Source organism: Acartia tonsa, chromosome 4, assembly GCF_053477335.1.
Source record: "Acartia tonsa isolate MP-2025a chromosome 4, ASM5347733v1, whole genome shotgun sequence".
NCBI lineage: Eukaryota > Metazoa > Arthropoda > Copepoda > Calanoida > Acartiidae > Acartia > Acartia tonsa.
Genome location: NC_137263.1, coordinates 43,700,551 through 43,725,311, shown reverse-complemented (window position 1 = coordinate 43,725,311; position 24,761 = coordinate 43,700,551). Strand labels below are relative to the sequence as shown.

Genomic DNA, 24,761 nt, shown 5'->3' with positions numbered 1-24,761 from the left:
TCAATTTCTTTTATAAATAAAATTTTTTTTATTTTATATGCAGTTTGATTTTAACGCAGCATTCGACTGAAATTATAAATTCATAACTCTATGACACTTTAAAATATGATGTACCTCTTTATTAGCCAATCTATCTATGCATATAAATTTTAGTTTTCCGCGGAGATTAAAGTAAAATAGAATATAGGATATATTACTGTTTTGTTGGCCCACACAGAAACTAATCATGTTTTTTTAATTTCATTTTCGTGGGAAATTATTTTTCAGTTTGGCTTAACACCGGTTTTGAACCAAAATTAATTCGGAGTAATACTGGAAATAGTTAAATATACATTTGCGGGGGGAATTTAAACTTAACAAATCTTTGCCGAACATATCTATCCCTAAGTTAACTTTCGACTTTTTGGCATTTTATATTTTCTAAAAATTGGTAATAACTGACATATTTATTACATGCTGTCTATCTGGCATATGAAAAAAAGTGATTATGGCTGACATACCGTTATAATAATATTTTCTTTTAAATATAATTCTAATTTTTTCTTTTTAGACATTTATATATACCATTGAAAGCAATGTTTAGTATTGACACATTTAATAACCTCATCCCTCTTTAGGTCGGAATAATCCTTGCTATGAGCAATTTCCCTCATATCATATGTGGTCCTTTTGATGCAAACTTTAGGTTTGGTTAGGTTAAATAAAGATTAGAAGAACCTCGCTCGCAGGGATTGTAACCCTGCGTAATATGGCCACGTGAGCGAGCTAAAAATATAAAAAAAAAGTGTAGAGAGGGGGGCAACGGTCCAAACAAAGGTTTAAGTGAAAACACCTAAAAAGTGTGTACATAGATTATATTATCTAAACAAAGATGTAAAAGTGAAGGCAAACAATGATGGAAAAATTCATGTCAAATACAATATATATATAATAATATATCTCAAGGAAAATAAATATTTAGATAGTCAAGATATTTAGGGAGGGAGAGGACAATGAAAATACAATTAATCACGAACTACTAATTATTTTCCCTCCAATATTTTTAAGCCTACAAAGATATATATTCTTTGCCAATGAACTTTATAGAATACCATTTCTACATATATTAAATAAACATGTTACTGTATACGTAATAATTATTCAATTCTTTTGTTTTTAGCAATAAGCCAACTAATAAATACTGTAAAAAAATTTATGGGCGTATAAATGACAAAATAAAACTCTGTTTATGTCAGTGGTAAAAAAATGTGAAATTTGGCCAATAATTAAGAAATATATTGACAATTATATACACCAAATATTAAAATTGATAACACCATACTGAAAGTTTTTCAAAAACAATGTGATTATACTTTTGCTACTTGTAGAAATGGTAGCACCCCAAAAATAGTAAAAATGACAAAAACCCAGTATACCGAGAAGGTACGCAATTTTTTTGGGACTAATGACAATGGATTTATTATTACTTGGATCTTACACTTGATTATCATGTACTCTGATGAAGTGAAACTTTTAGCTGGCTAAAATAGATATTCTACCCTCTATATCCCAGTGGGGCTCTTCTAACCTTTATTTAACCTAACTTTGAAAATGCGGTTTTAAATTTTTCCATATTTTGCAGGAATTGTAAATTAACCACGAGTTATGACATATTAAATTTACGAGGTTTTTGTTTAAAGTTTTTGAAATCCAATAATAAACAAGAAAGTTGTAGTTAATCTCGGAGTGACGTACGAACACATATGGACATATGGTAGAACATTGAACTATAAATTGTCATGACACCCCCAAAGTTTTAAAACAAGTTCTCACATTCCTTGGATTAAAACTTTTTTTATTCAATTAAACAGATTATAGCAGTGTTCAAACTATTCCTCAAATAATTTTGATCTACATAATGGGTAATTTATTTTGTTTGTACACTAATTTATCTTCCATTTTCTTATCCCTTATGACTTAAAGTAACAAATTTATGCATAATTTCCCCTTTCTATGAATATGTAGCTATTTAATTACCACATCTATATTCTATTTAATCTAACTACATGTACTTAAACTTTTCAAATTAAATGTAAATTGAAATCTTTTATGTTAAGCTTAGAATTTGTATATCTTATATCTTCTTTAGGTATTTATATTTTTAAATTTGAATATTTAATGCATGTAAGTCTTAATGATTAAAACTTTATTCACTTTTAAATTTTGCATAATTTTTAAACAAAAATTTGACTAGTAAAGATGTTAACTTTGTTTTATCTCAACAGGTACTACTCATTATCTTTACACTCCGCTTACATTCTCACACACACACACACTTTCTGTGTAAGGCATGGGCGTGTGTGTGTGGATAGTCTCCTCCGATGGTTTGATGACAGGGACTTAACTCTGTACGGAGAGAACACCCCCCTCCGTCAGAGCAGCAACAAACCAATCTCTGGGAGGATCTTTGCTCTCATCAATACACTTTGTATGTGTGTGTGTGTGCGTGCATGGTGCATGACATGGGTTATGCGTGGTATTTTGAGCAAAAGTTAGATGCTTCAAAAGGTGTATGGATGTGTGTTTATCTAAAAGCGAGAGAATATAAGAAATGAAACCAACTCTATGAAATAAAACATTTTTATATATTGTTTGTAATAATTGACTTACAGAATAAAATTTTGTTACTTGTTTTGGTTTATGAAGACAGTTTATAGAGGCTTCTAATATGATGGTGTAATTGGTAGGTCGTACACCTCCCCTACCCAAACTTTTCTTTATTCAAATTTATTTACTGGGGGGGTGGCTTTTTTTCTAAAATAGTGGATTTTCTGGTTTAGTCATATTTAAACTCCTATTTTACAAGCAAATATTCAATAGGTTTATTTTCTAAATTAAGTTTATAGATGAAAACAATTTATGAACAAGGAAGCCTTCACGCATGCAGACAATAACTTGCAGATAAGTAATTAGATTTACAAGAAGCAAATAACTATTATCTTCTATAATACAAAGTAGAATGATGTCTGTCCGTCCGTCCCTTAAAATCTCGGTAACCATTGAACCGATCAGATTCTACTCTTCAGGGTATATACCTATTGGTCCTGTGGTGGTTTTAAGCTAATTTTTGGGGGGTTGTAGACAACCCCAACCCTCCCCCCAAAAAATTGGGTTAGGTGATTGCCCCACAGGGTTAGAGCCCCCCGCAGGGGCTAGAAATAGGAGAAAGGCTACTGTGAAAAATACGTAGAATCGCCTCATAAGGTGCGATGTTACGAAAAGGACTATACCCGAGTTTTCTTTACTAAAAACAGGATACAAAAACAAGGATTACAAACTCTATAAAAATCAAAGATGGCCTGAACAGATGGTCAAATTGACCATGAATTCAATAAATATTAAACATTGTTTTAAAGTCTGAACGAAAGTTCCATACAAATCTATAGGATGTATAATATACACATATTTTAAGACCTTATTTATAGAGATGCTTAGCTCAAAACAAATTATGCCTTATGATTTTAGGAATCCGTATTACAAAATATTTCATATACATTGATATTATAGACCTAAAATCTTCTTGTTTGAAATTGACATGCCGATTTTCTGATAATATTATATAGTTGCTACGCTTTCTGAAAAGAAAATAAAGCAAAAAAGAATAATCATGCCAAGTTCATAATTAATAGGACAATTCTAACAGATTCTTAAAATGACGATAAAAGCTAATACTTACGGACGTACGGACATACCGACCATATATGTAAATAAAGGTTTTTTAAATTTTCCTTTTTATTTCAAAAATCTTTCTCATTTTAAATGTCGTCTTTGTGTCTAAATAAAAATACTACAAGGTTTCGTGATTTTATTTTGAAAGCCCCTAACTTCTATATAGTAGCAGACAAAGAAATGTAAACATAACGGAGAAAGACAACTTTACTAGTTAGAGGAGGATTTTGCTTTTCCAACTTTTAAAAAATCAGCTGATTTTGTTTATATGAAGTTATTTAAGTAGTTAAATCAAATTAATGTGATAGATACTGTACTTTTGATACACGAAAACATTAATATTAATCAGACGTAATGAATTTATATGAAAACATGTGTCTTATAAGTAATTTTAAACCACAAAATTGCAAAGATTAATTTATAAACAGTCTTACATTATGTGTAAGTGTAATTCAAGATAGTTCTCAAGTGTTTTTCAATTTAATATTAGTTATACAATAACTCCCCCTCCCCTTGGTAGTGTGTGATTGATTGATTGTGATAATGTCTGACTACGCTAGTCGGCTACGAAGCAGGATGTCGGCCGGAACAGACCAGGGACCGATACTTAAATTTTTATTAATCCCATTTCTTAAAAAAAAAGCTAACACTAGTTTCTCAGTGTTTTTAGTACTTTTAAGTGAATGAATTATATCCACGTAATGATTAAAAGTTAAAAACATTTTGAAGAAAATAAAATTGTTTTTTTATAAATACACTTTTAGTCTAACTCATTTATATTTTTTTAATGAAAACATGAACTGCACCCATTTCACAAAATAGCCTTTAGATTTTTATATATATGTTAGATTCTTTAGGTTAGCCCCACGTATTATAGCTAGGGTTAAGACTTCCTCCAGTGCAGTGTGGCTTAAACAAAATTGAGAAACCTTTTAGATCTGCAACTCCAATAAGTTACAGATTAACAATCTTTTTAGTAAACGTCATACGGACATGTCTACGTTATAGGATAGGTACAATACTTCATATAATGACTTTATCATTCAAGAAGTAGTTAAGGTTTGTTTTACATTTGTTTTTAAAGTCCTATTCAGCAGTAAGATTATTACCACCACCTTATTTTTGAATAAATTGAAAATAAGGCGCAGAAGGTAGTTTTTTTCTATGGATAAAACCTGCGAGGCTACTCTGATTTTAATATATCCTGAACTAACCTAAAGTAAAAACATACAATCGTAAAACTACCCCTACCCCTTTTAAAATAATGGAGTGGGGGGGGGGGCTTCTGTCCTGGACTAGGCATTTTGAGGGAATCCGCCTTGTTATGAAAATCATACGTATAGAATTTGTCAAAAAATATAAGTATCGGTCTCAGGTGGACACAGACTCGCCCTACGCGGCCATAGGAACAGTTTCTGGTTCAGTGCAGGATGAGGCTGGGGGCAGATCCCCGCAGGGCTCTAATATCAGACAATACTTTGCTGTCTTTGCAGGTATGGTTAACCTTTTCCGGTATGGCTCCAAAACCGATTAATATCCGCTGGATTAGAACAGGTTCTAGGCCATACTGAAAAATCATGTATCGTATCGTATTATATCCAGTTTTTTACGAATATTGAAATAAAAATCATAAAATTAAAACCAGTTTTGTTAATGGTTCTAACAAAACTGGTTTTAACCTTATAATTTTTCATTTTGATATGCGCGGAAAGCTGTTAATAACACAATGCGATAAATAACTAATATATATTTTTTTAGATGCGAAGCCACTTTCATACATATGATTAGGGTCTGTCCGTCCGTATTTTACATGCATATGTTAATTGACTGAAACTTGCTTGATAGTTAAATTATCGCTTTTCTTCCTATATATTTAATAGTCCTTGACCTGTAAGTTTCGATATCATATCTTTAGCTGTATACACACTTATCAATCACAAATTTTTAGACGTGTCATTCAACACAAGAAATGATGATAAAAAAAAAGTTAAATATTCTCTTATTAAAATAATTATCTGAACTTAAAAATCGCATAATTATACATAATCAAATTTATTTTTATTTATTTCAGCTACCATGGGCAATCTTGTGATGGGAACCACCATAGCCTGGTCAGGCCCAGCCATACCATACCTCAAGAAACCACCAGCAGAGGACGGTTTCAACGTGACTGACAACGAAGGCAGCTGGATTGGCAGCCTTATGCCATTGGGAGCCTTGGTTGGAGGTCCCCTAGCGGGATTCTTAATCAGCAAACTTGGAAAGAAAGGAACTATGTTTGTTTCTGCAACCTTATTTACCCTCAGCTATCTGATGCTTATTGTTGCTCCGAATGTGGCAACTATTTACTTTGGTCGTCTGGTCGGAGGTGTGGCAACTGGTATCGCCTCCCTGGTCTGTCCTGTCTACGTGGCAGAAGTGGCCAAGCCAGAAGTTCGTGGACTACTTGGATCTGGTGTACAGGTACAACATTTTGGAATGTATTTAAGTTTAATTTTCCATGAATCTAGACAAAAAAAAATTGTACAGGCCTTTTGAACATAGACCAAGGGAGAGGGGGGGGGGGTAAAGGAGTGCTTACCCGCCTCAACTTTTACACCTCTCAAAATTACAAAGAAACACATTAGATTACCACCACTTAAAAAGTTAAATCCCCTCTCTTTACCCCATCAAAAAAAGCTTGTACGTCCTTGTTTTTGAACCAAAAATTTTAAAATATGGGAGTGTTTCCTTTTTGAGAGAGATATAACTTTGAATATTTCTTTGTATTTTTTGTTTCTTTTTACATAAACTAGTATCTAAGTGTAATTTTTATTTGGTCACTTAGACAATGGACATACTATCATAGTTAAAAAGTAGCTGCACGACCAAAACCAATAAAGTGGAAATAACATAATTATTTTGTAGTAATTTACAATGCAGAAAACTAACAGTTTCTTTTATAACTTCAATCAATTTTATTTTAAGGTGATGGTGACTGTTGGCGTCCTGGTGGTCATCTGTGTTGGTGCTCTTCTCACCTGGAGATGGATTTCCATCGTGTGTATGGTCACAGTTCTCATCTGGGCATTCCTCCTCCTGGTCATTCCAGAGAGCCCGGCACAGCATATTGCTAATAAAAAGTACAGGGAGGCCAGGGAAAGCCTGGAATGGCTGAGGTCAACAATTTATATTGAATCTGAATTGGAGGATATTCAAAGAGAGATTGAGGAATCTATGGCTACACCGGCAAACGTCAAAGATTTACTGAAAAAGCAAAACTTAGCTCCTCTTATTATTTCAATGTATCTGATGTTGGGCCAGCAATTGTGTGGTATTAACGCAGTTATTTTCTATGTTGTGGATATCTTTAGCGCTGCTGGCAGCTCTATACCTGCCAGCATTGAATCTATAATTGTTGGCCTCATGCAGGTTGGCTCTACCATCCTGGGTGCCCTGGTTATGGATAGACTGGGGCGCAGAGCTCTACTTCTATTTTCATCCCTAGTAATGGTGTTGTCAATATCAACATTAGGAGCATACTTCTACATCAAGCAGAACCTGGACAATCAAGGCCTAGCCACCAGAATACAGGCTGTACCTGTTGTCTCCCTATCACTCTTTATAATTGCCTTTAGTGTCGGATTTGGTCCTATTCCCTGGTTAATGATGTCAGAGCTTTTCTCGCCTAGTGTGCGTGGTATGGCCTCCTCTCTGGCAACACTCTTCAACTGGACCCTGGCATTCTGCGTTACTAAATTCTTTGCAGATCTAGTAGCTGCTATTTCTGAAGCTTATTCATTCTGGGTGTTCGGAGGCATTACATTTTTCACCTTCCTGTTCAGCCTGTTGTTTGTACCAGAAACAAAGGGCAAGACCTTGGAGAATATCCAGGCTTTGTTCCGGTCAAGCCGGCCATATTTCCTGGAGATTGGTGTGTGGAGAATGTGTGCAGGTTCCGGAGAGTCAGACACACAAGTTCTTGTACATGCAGATGACACACAACACTATTAACCAAAGAAATAATACTTCTAAGGAGCTTAAATAAAACGTGTCTCTCGGATGAAATAAAACAAAACCTAGTCACTGTAAGCTATTACATCCTTTTATATAAAACTAGCAGCTTCACCCCTGGCATCTTGGAGCTCTGTATTCGAAGTGATAGGTTAAGCAGAAAAATCATTCAAAGGGACCTATGTGAAGCTTCTCTAGAATGAAGAACTAAATCGGTTCTGTAGTTATCGAATTCATTAGCTACAGACATAAAAAAAACCTTACTACTTTTATCATAAGATAGTTTTTGTCTGAAGCTTAAGATCACAAAAACTACTAGACTGATTTTTTTTCTCTATTTTAGGTAAGCTTCACATAGGTCCTGCTATGGTTTATGCTATTTTATTATCAAATTTGAGTTCTGTGATGGTTTTAAAGTAAAATTTTCAGCCCTTCTTAATACAGAGCCACTATATGCTAGGGCGTAGCCGCTTGTAATCGTATAATATCCTATCCCAGGTGTTTTTCAGTTGGGGGTAAGGGCACCCGCAAATTATTTTTTTTTTTTGGGGGGGGGGGGGTGGTGGTAATCTTTATATCATATAGGCAAGGACGTATGAATACGTGCTGTTGTATGGATGCATACTTTTCCTACGGATGTCTTATCCCTTCTAAACCCCTTTTCTAGTCCACATTGTTCAGTGCTACTCTGTTAATGTCATCAATGAAGAAATATTTTAATATAAATACTTTAATTAGATTATTTTTTACAGTCCATATCCAAAATAGCGGATTTTTTTATTGTTTAAAGTATTTTTACTTTGTATAGCTAGGAGATTATATTATGTACATAATTACTGATTTTTTTGTTGTAAATTAGTGTACTTGTTTTTATAAAGACATAAGTGTTCAAAAGACTATTATTGTATAATTATAGAAAAAAATCAACAAAACGATTACAATTAATTTTTATCTTTGTTAATTTTATTATTGTAAAAATATTTTTTTTGTGGTTTTGTTATCAGTTTTTTTTATAAATCCATCATCACATAAAAATAATTAGAGCAGCTATAAAATATATATAATTAGGTATGTTCGTCACACGGCTAGAAAAGTAAAATAAGAATAAATTTATTATCCTAGATGGTTTATCAGACCTAATGATCCGTCCAACTTAAAGACTTCCTCTAAGCAAAGTTTCATCCTGTCATATTATATGAATTTAGTTTAAATCTGCCTTTCTTAACAAAATATTTACACTTTCTAACCAATGTTATAGCTGGATTGTTCCTATACTAAAAGTCGATTTTATTTAGAAATAATTATTTTTCTGTTACTTCGATTGATTTTTCTAAAAACTTGTTATTTAACTCTAGAAGTTGGACTGAAACAGAAAATGATTAATGCACCAAAAACACAAAAGGGACAATGCACGAACGAGAGCAAGTGATTTTTGGTACATTATTTTTATCAAAAGCGATTGTAATTTGAAAATAATTAGCCATTTATCTAGAATAGCAGTGCGAAAACATTTTTTCCCAAATTAAACCTAATGACAGACCTACCGTCTACGGATAAAGTAAGGTATAAGAGTAGATGCTCATCGACCTGTAAAATCTTTACCCGAAATATCATGCTCTAATTAGAATAGGTAGCCGCCGAGTAAATCATTTTTTCCAAGATAAATCAAGTGACTGTCAGAACATTACCGATAGAATAGTAGTCGAGAAATTCACGTTTCACCCCCTTCCTGTAAATAACGGATGGGCCGACATTTCAAAATATAGAGTAGTTTCGCTACTAAAAATTATGTATCCCTGTTAGAAGGTGCTTAACGTCACTTGCTCACGATCGTGCATGTTCCCCTTATAATTCAAGATTTTTTAGTCTGATTACATATCATAAATGCGCGTCTTTTGGACTTATTTGTCTTTGTTAATATTTTTTTACTAGTCTTGTACTGTATAAAGATCTGATCTTAACTGTGATACTTTGTCATAAATATTGTTTAATGCAATTTCAAATATTTTTTTTGTAGATACCAATAAAAACCATGTACTTTTTAGTAGCGAAGCTACTCTATAATTTGAAATGTCCGTCTGTCCGTCTTAGTTTGGGGGAAACGTGATTTTCTCGGCTCCTATAAAAGATAAAAGGCTGAAATTTTTTGACAACATTCCCATTATCAAGAAGCACAATTAACTATAAAACATCAATGTCGATAGGACCGCTTTTTAGCAGGTTTTAGGCTATTTTTGTATTTTTCACATTTTTCTCCCCATCTTTGGTGTTTATGGTCCGATTTCCAAAATTTTTTCAGTTGTAGAATCAAAATTAAATTTCCTTTCGTTTCAAGAAAACAACTATGACGGTCAGACTGCCTTTAAGCAGGTTTTAGGCTATTTTTTATTTTTCACATTTTTCTCCATACCCTTGGTGTTTATGGCCCAATTTCCAAAGTTTTTCAGTTATAGATATCAAAATTAAATTTCCTTTCCTTTCAAGAACACATCAATGGCGGTCAGACTGCCTTTTTGCAGGTTTTTGGCTATTTTTATATTTTTCACATTTTTCTTCATATCTTTGGTGTTAATGGTCAGTTTTTTTTTTTAATTTTTGTAGTTAAAAATATCAAAATTAAATTTCCCGTTGTTCTGAGCATCCAGTATGTAATTTACTTTGACCGTCAGTCTGTTAGTCATAGTGATGAAATATAAATAAATATTAAGAAATTAACAAATGTTGAAAAGGTTTCGTGATTTTTTCCTAATATGCATTCTTTTGTCAACTAATATCTAAATTCTTATTTAATTGTTTATGCTTCGCTACTTATGGATGTTGTCATCCTTGTTTTGTACTAAATTTGAAATAAATATTTGAATAAACACTGTTGTTGATTTAATGCAATTTTCTCTTTTAAAAAAATAACTGAAGTAAATCATAACACTCAAGGTACAGTATACGTTACGAAAAATGACCGGTCTTTAAAATGGTCTAGACCCCCCTGTAATGAAGTTGTAACCCTATTTTGTGTGTGTGTGATTTTTATATACATGTATGATGGTGTTTGTATCGGTCAATTATACTTAAGAACATTTTCCGACATTTAGCAGACTCTGCATGAAAGAAAATGTTCAAAATGAAAAAATTCAGACCCTAGTTTTTTTTTCAGTTTACCTTTAGTGCCTTTCGGATAGAAACGTAATCATCCTATTTTGAGTGTAACAATTTTGCTTCTAAAGAAAGATTTCTTGAAACTTAACGCTTAACAGTCAAGAGATACATGACATCAAGATAAGTTTTTCTAAAGACTTACCTATGCCTTTCTAAAAAGAAAAAAAATAACTGTCCCTTCGTTTACAGGCATACAAATTTACAAACCCCATGGAACGTCTATGAATAATATTTAAATTGAAAAGAAATTAGTCAAAAATTTTCATGGACAGTACTGCTTTATTATAATATACTAGCGGCTACGCCCCTAGAGGCCTCTAGGGGCACTTGAGGAGGGGAGAGTCGCATTTGATAAACCAATTTCTTAATTTAGATTTTAAAAGAAAAAAGAAAAATTTTGGGGGGGCGAAAATTTTTTTTTGGGGGGAGGGTTGCCCCCCCCCCTATTTTATAAAATTAGTTAAAATTTTTTTTAAAAAATTGGGGGGGGGGGGTTGGGGGTGTCCCACTCCCAAGAAAATAGTTATAAACCTTCCCGGGACCTATGAGAAGCTACCCTGTTAAGGAGAACCCGATCAGTTCAGCGGTTAGCGAGATCCTTCGGTACAAACAAACACACAGACACACAAACATCCTGTTACATTAATATAAGGACTAGTTTATAGAATACTAGCGGCTACGCCCCTAGAGGCCCTTGGGGAGGGGAGAGTCGAGTTTGATAACTCAATTTAGTATTTTAGATTTTAAAAGAAGTAAAAAAAGAGGCGAAAATTTTTTTTTGGGGGGGGGGGTGCCCTTCCCTAATTTTTAATTTTAGTTTTAAAAAATTTTAAAATTTTTTTTTGGGGGGGTTGGGGGTGTCTCACCCCCCCCCCTAAGAAAATAGTTATATACCTTCCCTGGACCTATGAGAAGCTACCCTGTAAAGGAGAACCCGATCGGTTCAGCGGTTAGCGAGATCCTTCGGTACAAACAAACACACAGACACACAAACATCCTGTTACTTTAGTATAAGGATTGCATAGAATGACTGGAAATTATTTTCTCGTATTCATTCGAATCCGGTGGATAGGAACCGGTTCTCATCCATACGAAAAAACTATGTCTAGCATCGTATTATATCCAGCTTTCTACGAATATAAAAATGTACAATCATAAGATTAAAACCAGCTTTATTTAGCCCGTGCCTACGGCACCTAGGGGCTAAAAAAACTGGTTTTAATCTTATAATTGTACATTCTATATCCGCGGAAAGCCGTTTATAATACGATGCGAGAAATAACTATTCTCGTATTCATTCGAATCCGGTGGATAGGAACCGGTTCTCATCCATACGAAAAAACTATGTCTAGCATCGTATTATATCCAGTTTTCTACGAATATAGAAATGTACAATCATAAGATTAAAACTAGTTTTTTTAGCCGGTGCCTTCGGCACCACGGGGCTAAAAAACTAGTTTTAATCTTATAATTGTACATTCTATATCTGCGGAAAGCCGTTTATAATACGATACGAGAAATAACTATTTCAATGTTTGTAATCCTAGAGAAACGGAAAATTCGATGAAAAGTGGCTAAGATACGCAATATTTCGTATGGTCATACATACACGCATACTCTTACAGTACATATGAATAAAAATGGCTTATATATGCATGGGGCTGATAACGAATTATGAAAGAGATTGACAAACGCATTGTTTAGAGGTCTTTAGGTCATGTAATAAGAATCTATCAAAATAATTTTGAATTGGTAGGCAACAGTAAAATTATCACTTAAAATTTGAAGTATAAAACCAATAAGGTGAAAGACAAAGCAATTTACAAAGTAGCTGCATCAATCCTGAACACATTAAGAACCAACTTCTTCTTACCCAATTTTATTTGCTTAAAGTAATACCGAGTCTGTTATATTACAAATGTATTGTCAAGATTTTAATACAATGTTGATCGTAGACGCACGAGAGAGAAAAAACGCACTTCTCTACTCTTAAAACTTCGTAGGACTAATTCCCGTTGCTGCTTCACTTGTGTGCGCAAGCTCGCCTACAACTATGATATCCAAGATGGAGCCCTCGACCAACGAACTATCCATTTTCAACGAAACCATTCCATTCCATCCATTTCCACACATACTGCAATGAAAATTTGATCACCATCCTTAGATTTTGATTGTTTGGTATTGGTTGAGGTCAAACAAAAGAAGCAAAATGTCAAATGAGAAATGTAAATTAAAAACTACAGAAAATTGCTAACTACATGGCAGGAGTGTATATTCTGCACTAGATTCATTTTTTTTCCAGCAGCAAAAATATTTTATTCCCCCCCCTGCCTAATTATTCCCCAAGAAGGGTGTAAAAATAGAAATAAGTTTAATTACCTACTCTTTATCTAATTAATTTTTCACAAACCCAAAAAAAAGGAGGAAAGGTACTGAAATTTTAATTTTCCCCCTTACATATATTTTTTATCCACCCTTCCCAATTAGCCGGAGATACCATGCAGAATATACGGGGTGTACCCCTGCTACATGGGTAAAATTAAAACTAAGGGATAAAATTAACAGCAAAATAAACCTCAACCAATAAAAAAAAATATATCTAGCATGCACACTTATCTAACTTAACTAAAAAAATATGCGTAGGGCCAGCGACTAGGTTACAATGTATGTTTGGGTTGCCATACATCAGGTTTCAATTACCTAGCAAACGTTAAACTAGCTGAATATCCATTAGCCGACCCCATAACCATACCATCCGACCATATTACGGGCTCCATCCATACCATACCATTACCATTTCCAGCCCCATTGGGCAATCAATACCATACTCATACTAAATAGAATATTTGATTAATATAAATGCAAAAACAATTTACTGTATTTATTAAACAAATTGTAAAACATCAATCATAAATCATTTGTGATTTTAGAAAACAAAACAGTGTAATATTACTATATGTACATAAAAGAATTTTCATATTACATGAATTTTACTGAAAATAACACAAAAATATAGGTATGTAATTTCCAAATATATGATCAAAGTTAAAAATCAAGCTCTGAAACCAATGCTGTTTAGTCATTATTGCATAAGCCAGTTAGCTTCAGCTCCTGGAGCGGCTACGTGAACGACGGCTGCGGGATCTACGACTGGGAGAACGACGGCTGTGGGACCGACGGCTGGGAGAACGGCGCCTGCTTCTGGATCGGCTGCGACTGCGAGTACGGCGACTACGCCTGTGGCTTCTGGACCTGCTGCGTGAGCGACGTGATCGAGAACGGCTACGCCTCCTGCCGCCACGACGGGGACTTGATGGTCTTCTATACCCGTACTTGAAATTCTCGCAGTCCCTTGAAAAATGACCCTTATCACCACACTGGTAGCATCTCATACTAGGATCAAACCCGCGCCTGCCAACACCCTTGGTCCTTGGTCGTGCAATAGTTACCCGAATTCTACGGCCACAAATCTCTTCTCCATCCGCGCTCCGACATGCCTCGTACGCGTCATCCTTGTTCTTAAACACAACAAATGCAAAACAGGGCGACGATTTAGCCATCCAAATTTCTTGCAACGGCCCAAACTTTTCAAAGACCTCTTCCAGGTCGCGTTTCTCCGCCCTGCTGTCTAGGTCGGCAACGTGCAGCCTCTTCCCGTCTTCCGGAGATCTGGACCTGCTGTAGGACCTCCTCCTGGAACGACTACGTGACCTACGGTATGAGCGACTGCGACTTCGCTTACCTCTTGATCGAGATCGACTTCTGCTCCTTGAGTAACCCATCTTAAACGTCTACTCCCTACTTTATATTTTCTGAAAGTAGAAAAATAGTTAATACATATATTTCATGGCTATAATTCAGACATAATGCACATTTGTATAAAAAATAACCAATAATCGTAAATTTTATACATAATAAGATATAAAATACATTATATTAAATAAAGTTGATTCTTTTTCTCCAAAGCTTAATTCAAATAATACTGAACTTACTGATTTCTCCTTCTACGCAATGCATCACATTAGCCACAGGATAGTTTTGAGATATCTTATTTTATAATGAAACTTTGGGATGGCTTTAGGCCAGTTTTAAGTTCCATATTACATAATTGAATAAATGGCAAAGACTGTTAAAATAGACATAAAACTACTTAATAAAATCTCCTATTACAGGAAAAACGGATAATTATAGTTAATTTTTATTAGTACCACTGAAAAACGAATCTGTAAAACCCTACCTACGTTTTATTTTTTCATATCATTGAAATCTAAGAAAGATTTTTAATAGACCGTTCAATTTGTAAATATTTCTATTGGAAACTTAGATAAATTAACTGTGGGAGAATACCTAGAAAATAATCGCCAATAAATTGTATCAACAATAAACAAAAAAATGAAGATATCTTGAGTATAATAAAGAATAAATTTACTTAATAGATTCATAAATTTAAGAAAAATGTCACGAAAATTTATTAAATATATATAAAAACAGATTATATTACATTTATATCCACGTCGTATTAAGGCTTGACTATACAGAAAAATAAGGTATAATTGTTATGTAACATTAACAAATATTTTTGTGTGTATTTTGATAAGAGATAACAACACGATGACAGCATGCACAGCTTTATACAATAAAAATTTATTTTGGATTTTTATTTTAAATATTTTGAAATATTTTAAATCTACAAATTTTTCGTGTAAAATTATTAAAATAAAAAAAAAATTTTTTTTTATTTTTATAACTATGTAAAAAAGTTGTTAACCTGTAAAAATAACTTCTCCTCGAAGCTGATTTCCCTTCCCTTCAAACCCTATTGATTTCCTTCTCTTTTCTATGTATTCAATTTGTTCGCCTCCAACCTTTTCCACAAATTTACTTAAGGGGGGGGGGGGTGTAAACCAGTTCTTGAGAAAGCCGGATACTGCAACTTTTAATAGATATAGATAGAGTTTATAACAAAGAATAATAAGATTAATTCTTAATCTACAATTCTTTACGTTATGGAGAAGAATTTGATAAAAAGCTAGCCATAAAATTATATTGTCAATAAAAAAATATATGCAACAAATACCTATAATTATGACCCCAAATCCCAATTTACAGAAAATTTCAAAACAAACAGTGGCGTGCGAACCGAAGGGGGCACTTGGGGCGATCGCCCCCCTGCCACCCCCCCCCCCCCCCGGTAAACAAAAATGGCCCATTTTGCCCCCTCCCCTCTCCATAAAGCAAAACAGTCCCAATGTTTCCAAAAGATCAAGAATGACCCAAAAATTGTTTGGCGCTTCGCGACAATTATAAAGGACCTAGGAAATCTTCTGCAAATCCCTTATCCCTGCTACTATGTTAGTATAATATATTTGAGAATTTTTTTTGTAGATTTCTAAAATGATGTTGATTTTTTAAAATTTTCATGATTTCTATGTTTTTTTTTAAATAATAAATTTAATCAACATAATTTCAGAATTTACCACTTTGAAAAAAAGTTCTATGCATTTTTACCAAAAAACCTCTGACAAAACTGTGTAAGAACAATGATTAAAGCAATAATAATTCTTAAATGTGTGTTCGGAGGATAATTAATTTTGAAGATCGAATTTCTATTAGGGTAGGTAGTTAATTTTGAAGATCAAAAATTCTATATAATTTTTAAAACATTTAAAACTTTAGTCTTATGTCATTTTTTTCCTGTGAGTAAGTTTTCAAACAAAATCTACAAAACACTTTAATTTTCATCCCCATAAATCTTTGTAAAATGCCACTTTGAAAAAAAGGGGAGGGGCGAACTTTCGCTTTCTTAAAAAAAGGTAGCTTTACATAGTATATATATTAATATATATAAAAACGTTTATTTTTTCTTTAATGTTTAAAATATACTAAAACAATATTTGATAAGCAAAGCTATCTCTTAAAAAGAAAAATAAGAAAAAACCAAACAATTCTAAACACAAAGACAACATTTTAATTTTTTAAAGAGGTAAAAAGTTAAAACATGATATAAATTTTTTCTCCTCGAGCGGGTTATTTCCAAAATTAGCCCATTAAATTTTTTAATGAAAAAAACACATAGTAATTATTTCTTTTAAAAAGTAATAGCATTTATGAGGTCTCTATGAAAAATTTCACAAACTTGTATAAACACTCCTATGCATATTTTTGCCTCTAGAAGTATATATTATTTTATGCAGAAGAATTCCTACGTCCTTTATTATTCAATTGATATACCATATTTGGAAATTCCAAATTATGACCAATAATTTTTTTAACTAGTGATCTTCTATAAAAGATAGATGGTAACTTTTTGACAACATTCCTATAATCAAGGAGCATAACCAACTATAAAACATCCATGGCAGTTGGACTGTCATTTAGCAGGTTTTTGACTATTTTTATATTTTACATATTTAGCCTTATCTTTGATGTTTTTGGTCAGATTTTCAAACTTTTTTTGGAAAACAGTATCAAAATAATTTTTTATTTGTTCTTAGCATCTAGTATTCAATTTAATTTGACTGTTGGTCTAACAGTCATCATACAAAATAAAAAAGGGTTTGGTGCTTATTTTCTCAAATAAATCTAAAATGATCATCTCAAAACTGTATGTCAGTTTAAATGAATAACAATGTATAAGTATATCATAAGATGTTCAGAATAAGTTTATTATTTTTTTGTGTATATTCCTTTAACTAAAAGAAACTAATTAAAGCTCACAACACTCTATATTCTTGACTTGATAAAATAACACAATTCATGTTGTCTTTAATTGATTTTAGTTTGAAGGTGGTGTAAAATTTTCTTAATGCGCTTTGCGCACCACCCTAGCAAATCCATGCAAACACCACTTTATAAAAGAGTGACAGATTTTTAAAATGCCATTTGAAGAGGGTGGGAGATGGTGATATAACTTTTTTCAATAATTAACCATGTCTGTCAGTCCATAATGCTGTGGGGGAAATGTGATTTTCCAAATTATTTCCAAAATGAGAATTTTTAGCTCACCCCTCACCTTATTTTTTAAAGGTGGGTTATCATTCTTTTGTATCATCCTCCCTCCCATGAAAAAGGAATTAATTCCATGTGGGGAGGGGGGGAGGGGATTGGTAAATATTCTTTTTTTTGCAAGATGCCTTTTAGCTTTAGGGATGGGAGATATAGATGGGGGATAGTGAGGGGGAAGGAAGGGGGGAAGGAATGGGGGAAGGTATGGGGGGAAGGTATGGGGGAAAGTATGGGGGAAAGTATTGGGAGGAAGGGATGGGGAAGAAGGAATAGGGATTAGAAGGCCCATAATCAAGTAATTCCACCCCCTTAAAACGCCCTTATTTAAAATAGGTATATATAATCAAAATGCCCCCCCCCCTAGACAAAGTGCTTTGCACGCCACTGCTAACAAATAAAAAAAATTCAGCTTTGATATGAGTTATTTAAAGCAGCCTGCAGAAAAACTGTCACAAGTAGACCCAACACCACCAAAAAGTTATATGTATCTTAAAATGACATTTTAGGGAGCTAAAAATCTTCGAAATTTTTCCAGCTCTCATATCAGATTTCAATGTTAAAATTTACCAGCTAGAAGCAAAATTATGAGCTTATGTTTGGCACAAAGTTAGAATATTAGTAATTGATTATATTCTTAGAATAAAAACACGCTTTTTCATTGTAGGGAAGTTCCAACTTATCTAGAGAAATCGTCCACAGATAAAAATTACCCTACATCCCTCACACAAAAAACGTTTTTTTTGTAACCAAAATTAAAAGTGTGTTGTTGATCTCATACATTTTTTCCTAGAAAATTTTAAGGGCGTAGCTGTTTGTTGAAGATAAAATAATACAACCATATTTATTCTTTTTTATTTATGATGATTAAAAGTTGCGTCATCCCATACCGCATGCTATAGGGTTCAAAATGGCGGGAGTTCTCGACCGGTCTACTTTTAGGGTGGTTCAAAAATAGTTGTTGTGGAATGAAGAACAATTTTCAATTTTTCTAATTAGTGTTAAAATTATTTGTTTTTGTTATTACTTTATTTTTTATATATATAATTTTTATTTTTTTCCAATACTCTTGCTTTCCCGAACTACGTTTTGATACTATTTGTGTATTTCAGAGAGAGAGGAGCGCCATCTGCATTTTCTTTATTTCTGTATTGATACTTCGCTTGTCCTCGTGTGTGCACCAAGTCCAAAACACTCATGAATTTCTTTGCATAATTGCTTACTGGATAAGCTAAATAAAAGTTAAATAAACCCTTGAGAATTCTTTCCCCGTGAATTAGGGGAGATATAAAAGAAAAAGTTCTGAAGATGGAGAATAGTTACGGTATAGGTGAGTTTTAGTGTTTATACTTAAAAAAAAAACGTGGTGGCTGTATTATGGATTTATTTATTTTCAAATGACAAATGTTTATTTTGATAATTTTAGCTTAATTGATCGAATTTAATAGTTTACCTTTATTTTATATTACGATTTTTTATTGTACATTTGATCATTTTCTTTGTTAAAATTTTATCATGTGACTAAGTATTCTTATAGGTTACTGTTTTTCACAACTAGATCTTGAGATTGATAGCAATCTATTATGTTTAGGTATCACTAATCGCTACGCCTTTTTCAATGTCGATGATGACGTTGATATTGACGATCCCACTGAGGCCCTAACTCAGGTTCAAAATGAGAAGAAGGCCAAAAAGGAAGCTGCCAAGGCTTCCCAAGTCAACAAACCCCCTGCTCCCAGAAAAGATCTCAAGAAGGATGATAACGGTAAATATGATTTTTGCTAATACATTTTCAAAGTCTTTAGTTGGATTATTAACCTCATGTAAAGTTCATGACTCAAATAAAATGCGCCTTTGTCAAAGTTCTCAATTTTAGGCCTAGAAAAGTTAATGCTGACTTTGCTTTAAATCATATATTTTTATTTAGATAAGGAAAACAGAAATAACCAACGATTCGAAGGCAAAAAGGTAATGGACGCCAGAAAGCCCCAGGATGGACCTCGTGAAGACAGATTCCGCCCCAATCAGGAAGGTGGTGCCCCTAGACGCGACTTTGACGACGAGAACCGCCGTGGACGTGGTGGCCGTGGAGGTGGACGAGGTATGGGCCGTGGACGTGGTGGTGGCGAGGGAGGTATGCGCCGTGAGGGTGGTGGTGGCGGCAACCGTGACGGTGCCTTCCGTGGTAAGCGTGAGTTTGAGCGCAAGTCTGGTGACGGCAGGACTGGTGTGAAGGCTGAGGAGAAGAGAGGAGGTGGCGGCAAGGGTAACTGGGGAACCATTGAAGATGAACTTAAGGGGGTAAGTTTTGTCTTAATTTTACTCTTATTTTGCGCTGCTATTTTAAGAGTTTGCAAATATATTGAATATCTACAACCAACGGATATTCATATAGAACAATTTAAAGGAGGGGTAATTTTCTCAGTTGGGTGATTTCTGTGTGTGGTGATACCCTCCCCACAAATAGTTCATAAATCTTACTGAGACTATGCATGAAAAGCAACATTTTAAAAGAAAACCATTTACGTCTTTTCTCCCCTATTTGGTGAATAAAACTAATAGAATTTAATCCCCTTCCTTGCTGGAAAAAACTAAGAGGGGAAAAAATAAAAAAAAATTGCAGTAGGGGAAAAATAATTTTGTGCAGAATGATCTTAAGTACTTTTTATACTGTGTAGAAAAGTTGCACCCATAAAACTAAAAAAAATGATAAAAGTTTTCTTAAATTTGTTATAAATTTGTTGCTATCTACGCATATAAAGGGCAACAGGTGGTTTTATTCAAATAATATGACGCGACAAAAAGAAATAAATCATAAGTCCTGTTGAGCATGCGTATAAAACTAGTACTAAACTGTATAATTTATAGGCGCCGCATCATTTTTTGTGTAAAATAAGCAGTGTTTCGGAGCCGGAGCCGGGATCAGCAACATTTTTGGTGGATCCGGAGCCGTATTTTTCGTTAAAAACGGCTCCGGCTCCAGATTAGCTAAAAATGATTTTTGAAGTAATATTATAATTTGGCAACGGTCTATTTCCATATAATTAACTGAAAAACTATTGTTACTTAACAAATAGACACACATCCTTCTACTTTTATATAGCTTTAATCAAATTATAGCAAAATATTTTATATTAATTATTTTATTTTATCAAATTCAATAATGAACAAAAATTGATATATTAATTTTATGGTAGGAGCTGGAGCCGGAGCCGTATTTCCAGATACGGCTCCGTGGAGCCGCATCAAAATTAAACGGCTCCGATACCCTGAAAATAAGTAATTTTCCCTACGTGTTAATTAGCAATTTAATTAGAATTAATTTTGCATTTACTCAGTGATCTTTGGCATAGTGCCAGTGACGTGTCAAGTAACTAGGAAATGACCCACTATTTTGTGCTTAACATGTGCTCACATTTATTTCACATGCTTAAGAGATTTTGATTTAAGCTATTCAGATTATTTCGGGTAGATTTTGTGCGAATGATAAGGGGGCGTGAAAATTACCATAAAGTTTGCTTGAAATTATTTTCAGTTTTCTTCAAATAATTTTTTTTAGTAATTTATTATTAATGGGAAGGATTTAAGATGACCCAGCACAAATTTGAGTTAGTGAAGTCAAGCTTTTTGTGAATAATACTAGTTTTCTATGAAAACTTTTTGTCTACATAGCATTAGTCGTTGAGTCGATATTGTTACAATGTCTTGCTTTAAGTAAACAAGTAAATAATTTGGACTGTTTGTTATTACAAGAAACTACCCCTTTTTTTGGTTATGTACAATATTCTGTGACAAAGCACTTTAAGATCGAAATTCATTGTCAGTAATGCATAAAAATCCATCTACTCCGCTATACAGTTTATCTTTATCTCACTTCTTGAAACTTAAAATAACTAACTTTATATGTTTCAGGAGACTGAGGATGGAAACGTAACTATTGACGAGAACGCTGCCCCCAAGGAAGATGGAGAGAAGACTGAAGAGACTATTGAGAAGGTCATTGAGGAGGAGGAGCCCAAGCAGCTCACTCTGGATGAATGGAAGGCACTGCAGAAGGGTGCTGTTGATCAGCCAAGCTTCAACATCCGCAAGGCTGGCGAGGGTGCCAATATTGATCCTAAGTGGAAGAAGGCCGCTGCCTACATGAAGGAGAAGGAGGATGATGCAGATGAAACTGGATATGCTGAGGTATGTTATTTGTTGCAGGCAGGGGGTAAGAGAATATTAAGTCAGCCACGGGATAAAAGTTGTACGAAGTTCACATTGTAAGGGGGGGGGGGAAGTTTTGACACATTTGCGTAAACAGGGAGTATAGGCTTTATCTTTGGACTGAGAGGATAGGTTATTAGGGATAAAATCATTCTTATATGATAAATTTTCCCAAGTTTTAAGATTTTTTGGATAGGCCTCCAGGTTCTAGAGCTCCAGGCCTCCAGGTCCTCTCTGTACAGGTAAAAATTAAAAAAAATAATTTTTTTTTTTTGAAGAGTTAGAAGTCAACCTATGAAACAAAATATGCATATTTTTGAATGTTATTCACATATTTGAAGAAAAAAATGCATATTTTGTTTCATAAGTTGACTTCTAACTCGTCAAAAAAAAAATTTTTTTCATTTTTACCTGTACAGAGAGGACCTGGAGGCCTGGAGCTCCGGAACCTGGAGGCCTATCCAAAAAATCTTAAAACTTGGGAAAATTCATCATATAAGAATGATTTTATCCCTAATAACCTATACTCTCAGTCCAAAGATAAAGCCTATACTCCCTGTTTACGCAAATGTGTCAAAACTCCCCCCCCCCCCCCACCCCTGTTCATTTGTAACTTACGTAAAGAATTCTACGAAAATTAAGCCCCCCTAGCGAGGCAGCTTAAACCTTACCCCATTTTTTCTTAACCTTTTACTCCTTTACTTTTTTATTCAGAGCTTGATCTTTAAATCACCACTAAAATGATTTAAAGATCAAGCACTGTATACCTTGTAAACCCGGCCAAGTAGGACCCCTGTAATATACAATTATTATTTTTATGTTGCTTGGATGTTTAAAGTTAAACTATTTAATCTTTCTTCATCAATGTTTTATTTCAGTACGTTGTCAGCCAACGCGCTAACAAGGTGAAGCATATTAACGTGGACTTGCACTTTGCTGATCAACAATCCGGAGGTCGTGGCGGTGGACGCGGTCGTGGTGGCCGCGGTAGAGGCGGCAGAGGAGGTCGCGGCGGCGGACGTGATGGTGACTTCAGGCGTACTGGCGGCGACAAGGTAACTTTCGATTAGCGAATGTTTAATAAACTAGTTTTCTGATCTTATTTGAATTATTACATACTAGCGGCAATGCCTTTAGAGACGAGATTTTAGGGTACGGACAGACGTCCTGTTACTTTCATATAGATTCATTCTCATCTACAGCATACAATATTGAATATAATTTAAAAATTCGTTAAAACTAACTCATTTTTTAGCCTCAGCAGTTCAGCTTGGACGACAGCAAGGCCTTCCCTGCCCTGGGCTAAGCCTGCAAACATAAGAAGACAAGATCTTCATTTTAAGGTAATTAAATTGTTATTTTTATGTATTTTCCACATTATAAGTATCTTGCCTGTCTTTGAAAGTCAAGAAAACAATCGTTGTCCATTAACTGAATTAATTTAGCGATTAGTATTTACTATTTACGTCATTAGATTTAAAAAGTTTATTTTCTTTGATATAACACTAAGTATCTTTAGTTTTACAAGCACCGAATCTTATTCGTTGTCTTACAATGTTGGCGGGTATTTATTTTGATTGGTTTGTTCAAACTATCAGTGTACAAACTTTCAATTTATGATTTTAATCTACAAAATGATCTTATTATTTTCATTGTAAGGCAGGGGTGTATATTCACAAGATTTATTTTTTTTCCCCGGCTACAAATTTCTTAATTTTTTCCCCTCCTAGTTTTTTCTCACCAAGTAGGGGGGAAAATGGAAAAAAATTTAAAGAACTCTACATTTTATTATTTTATTCCTCCTACCACACATTCTTTTAGTTTTTTTTACCAAGGAGGGGGGGGAATGGAAAAAAATGTTTTCAGTTTTCTTAATTTTTACATTTTTTCCCCCTCCAACCACTAATTTTTTATTTCCCCCCCCCCCCCCCCCCCTGAGCCGGGGATCCCATGTAGAATATACACCCCCTGTTGTAAGGGATTTACATCAATTATAGTTTTTAAACTAAATGTTCTTTTCGAAATAGTTATAGCTATTTGATTTGATTATTAATATTTCTTTTATTTCAGACGTAAGATTTTTGATCCTATATCGTGAACATTCAAGAAAGCATCGACATTACATCTTTTCCTGGCGCAAAAGCCGGGGGGTTTAATGTATCAATCTATACTAAAGTAAATTACACAATTCTTCACAAGTGGTAAAAGCTATGGCTCATTCATCCAGAAAGAACTAAACGTATACTAAATACGGAAAGTGTGTTTTTCTCTCAAAACAAATTCCAAACACAAGAAGTCAAGCAATGTGATTGTTCAACTGTTTTTAAAGTATTAATTTTGTAAATCTGCATATGAATTTATTGACATCTTTAGATTGCACAATAAATCTTTGCATCATCGCGAACACAACCGCTCATTTTCAAACCATACTCTTGTTTTTCTTCTAGTGCTTTATGTATTACTATTATCAATATATTTTTAACAAAAGTTAATGTATTGTTGATCTTATTTTTTTTATATTAATTCTTTAAATGTATATTAAACTTTGTATCTGGAAGCGTTATATAATGATAAAATTATAGATTTGTAATTTCATGATTGCACAATAAGACTCCGTGCATCGTTGCATTTCAGATATTTTTTGTCATAAAAAAAACTTTACCTCTAATCATTTGTGCTTCTATACATTTTATTGA

General features: G+C 33.8%; 3 protein-coding genes across 3 annotated transcripts; 2 read left to right on the top strand and 1 right to left on the bottom strand.

The window, feature by feature from the left end:
• The first annotated feature begins 3,896 nt into the window (after positions 1–3,896).
• Positions 3,897–8,720, top strand: LOC145317353 (facilitated trehalose transporter Tret1-like). Its single transcript, XM_080158394.1, has 4 exons — positions 3,897–4,306; positions 5,085–5,201; positions 5,780–6,171; positions 6,676–8,720. Exons 1-4 carry the CDS (start codon positions 4,252–4,254, stop codon positions 7,699–7,701), a joined length of 1,590 nt encoding a protein of 529 aa, XP_080014520.1. The 5' UTR covers positions 3,897–4,251; the 3' UTR covers positions 7,702–8,720.
• Positions 8,721–13,720: 5,000 nt separating this feature from the next.
• LOC145317352 (uncharacterized) lies at positions 13,721–15,378 on the bottom strand. Its single transcript, XM_080158393.1, has one exon. The coding sequence runs from the start codon at positions 14,634–14,636 to the stop codon at positions 13,959–13,961; it is 678 nt and encodes a 225-aa protein (XP_080014519.1). The 5' UTR covers positions 14,637–15,378; the 3' UTR covers positions 13,721–13,958.
• Positions 15,379–18,769: 3,391 nt separating this feature from the next.
• Positions 18,770–24,557, top strand: LOC145317349 (uncharacterized). Its single transcript, XM_080158392.1, has 7 exons — positions 18,770–19,186; positions 19,448–19,621; positions 19,784–20,157; positions 21,769–22,044; positions 22,944–23,120; positions 23,321–23,408; positions 24,136–24,557. The coding sequence occupies exons 1-6, from the start codon at positions 19,165–19,167 to the stop codon at positions 23,369–23,371; spliced, it is 1,074 nt and encodes a 357-aa protein (XP_080014518.1). The 5' UTR covers positions 18,770–19,164; the 3' UTR covers positions 23,372–23,408; positions 24,136–24,557.
• The last annotated feature ends 204 nt before the right edge of the window (positions 24,558–24,761 follow it).

Coding starts and splice junctions, on each gene's coding strand:
- LOC145317352 (XM_080158393.1), bottom strand. CDS start 14,636: ATGGGTTACTCAAGGAGCAGAAGTCGATCTCGATCAAGAGGTAAGCGA.
- LOC145317349 (XM_080158392.1), top strand. CDS start 19,165: ATGGAGAATAGTTACGGTATAG. Junction 20,158..21,768: donor TTGAAGATGAACTTAAGGGG/GTAAGTTTTGTC, acceptor TATATGTTTCAG/GAGACTGAGGATGGAAACGT. Junction 23,121..23,320: donor GGCGTACTGGCGGCGACAAG/GTAACTTTCGAT, acceptor CTCATTTTTTAG/CCTCAGCAGTTCAGCTTGGA.
- LOC145317353 (XM_080158394.1), top strand. CDS start 4,252: ATGTCTGACTACGCTAGTCGGCTACGAAGCAGGATGTCGGCCGGAACA. Junction 4,307..5,084: donor GTCGGCCGGAACAGACCAGG/GACCGATACTTA, acceptor ATCGGTCTCAGG/TGGACACAGACTCGCCCTAC. Junction 6,172..6,675: donor TACTTGGATCTGGTGTACAG/GTACAACATTTT, acceptor TTTTATTTTAAG/GTGATGGTGACTGTTGGCGT.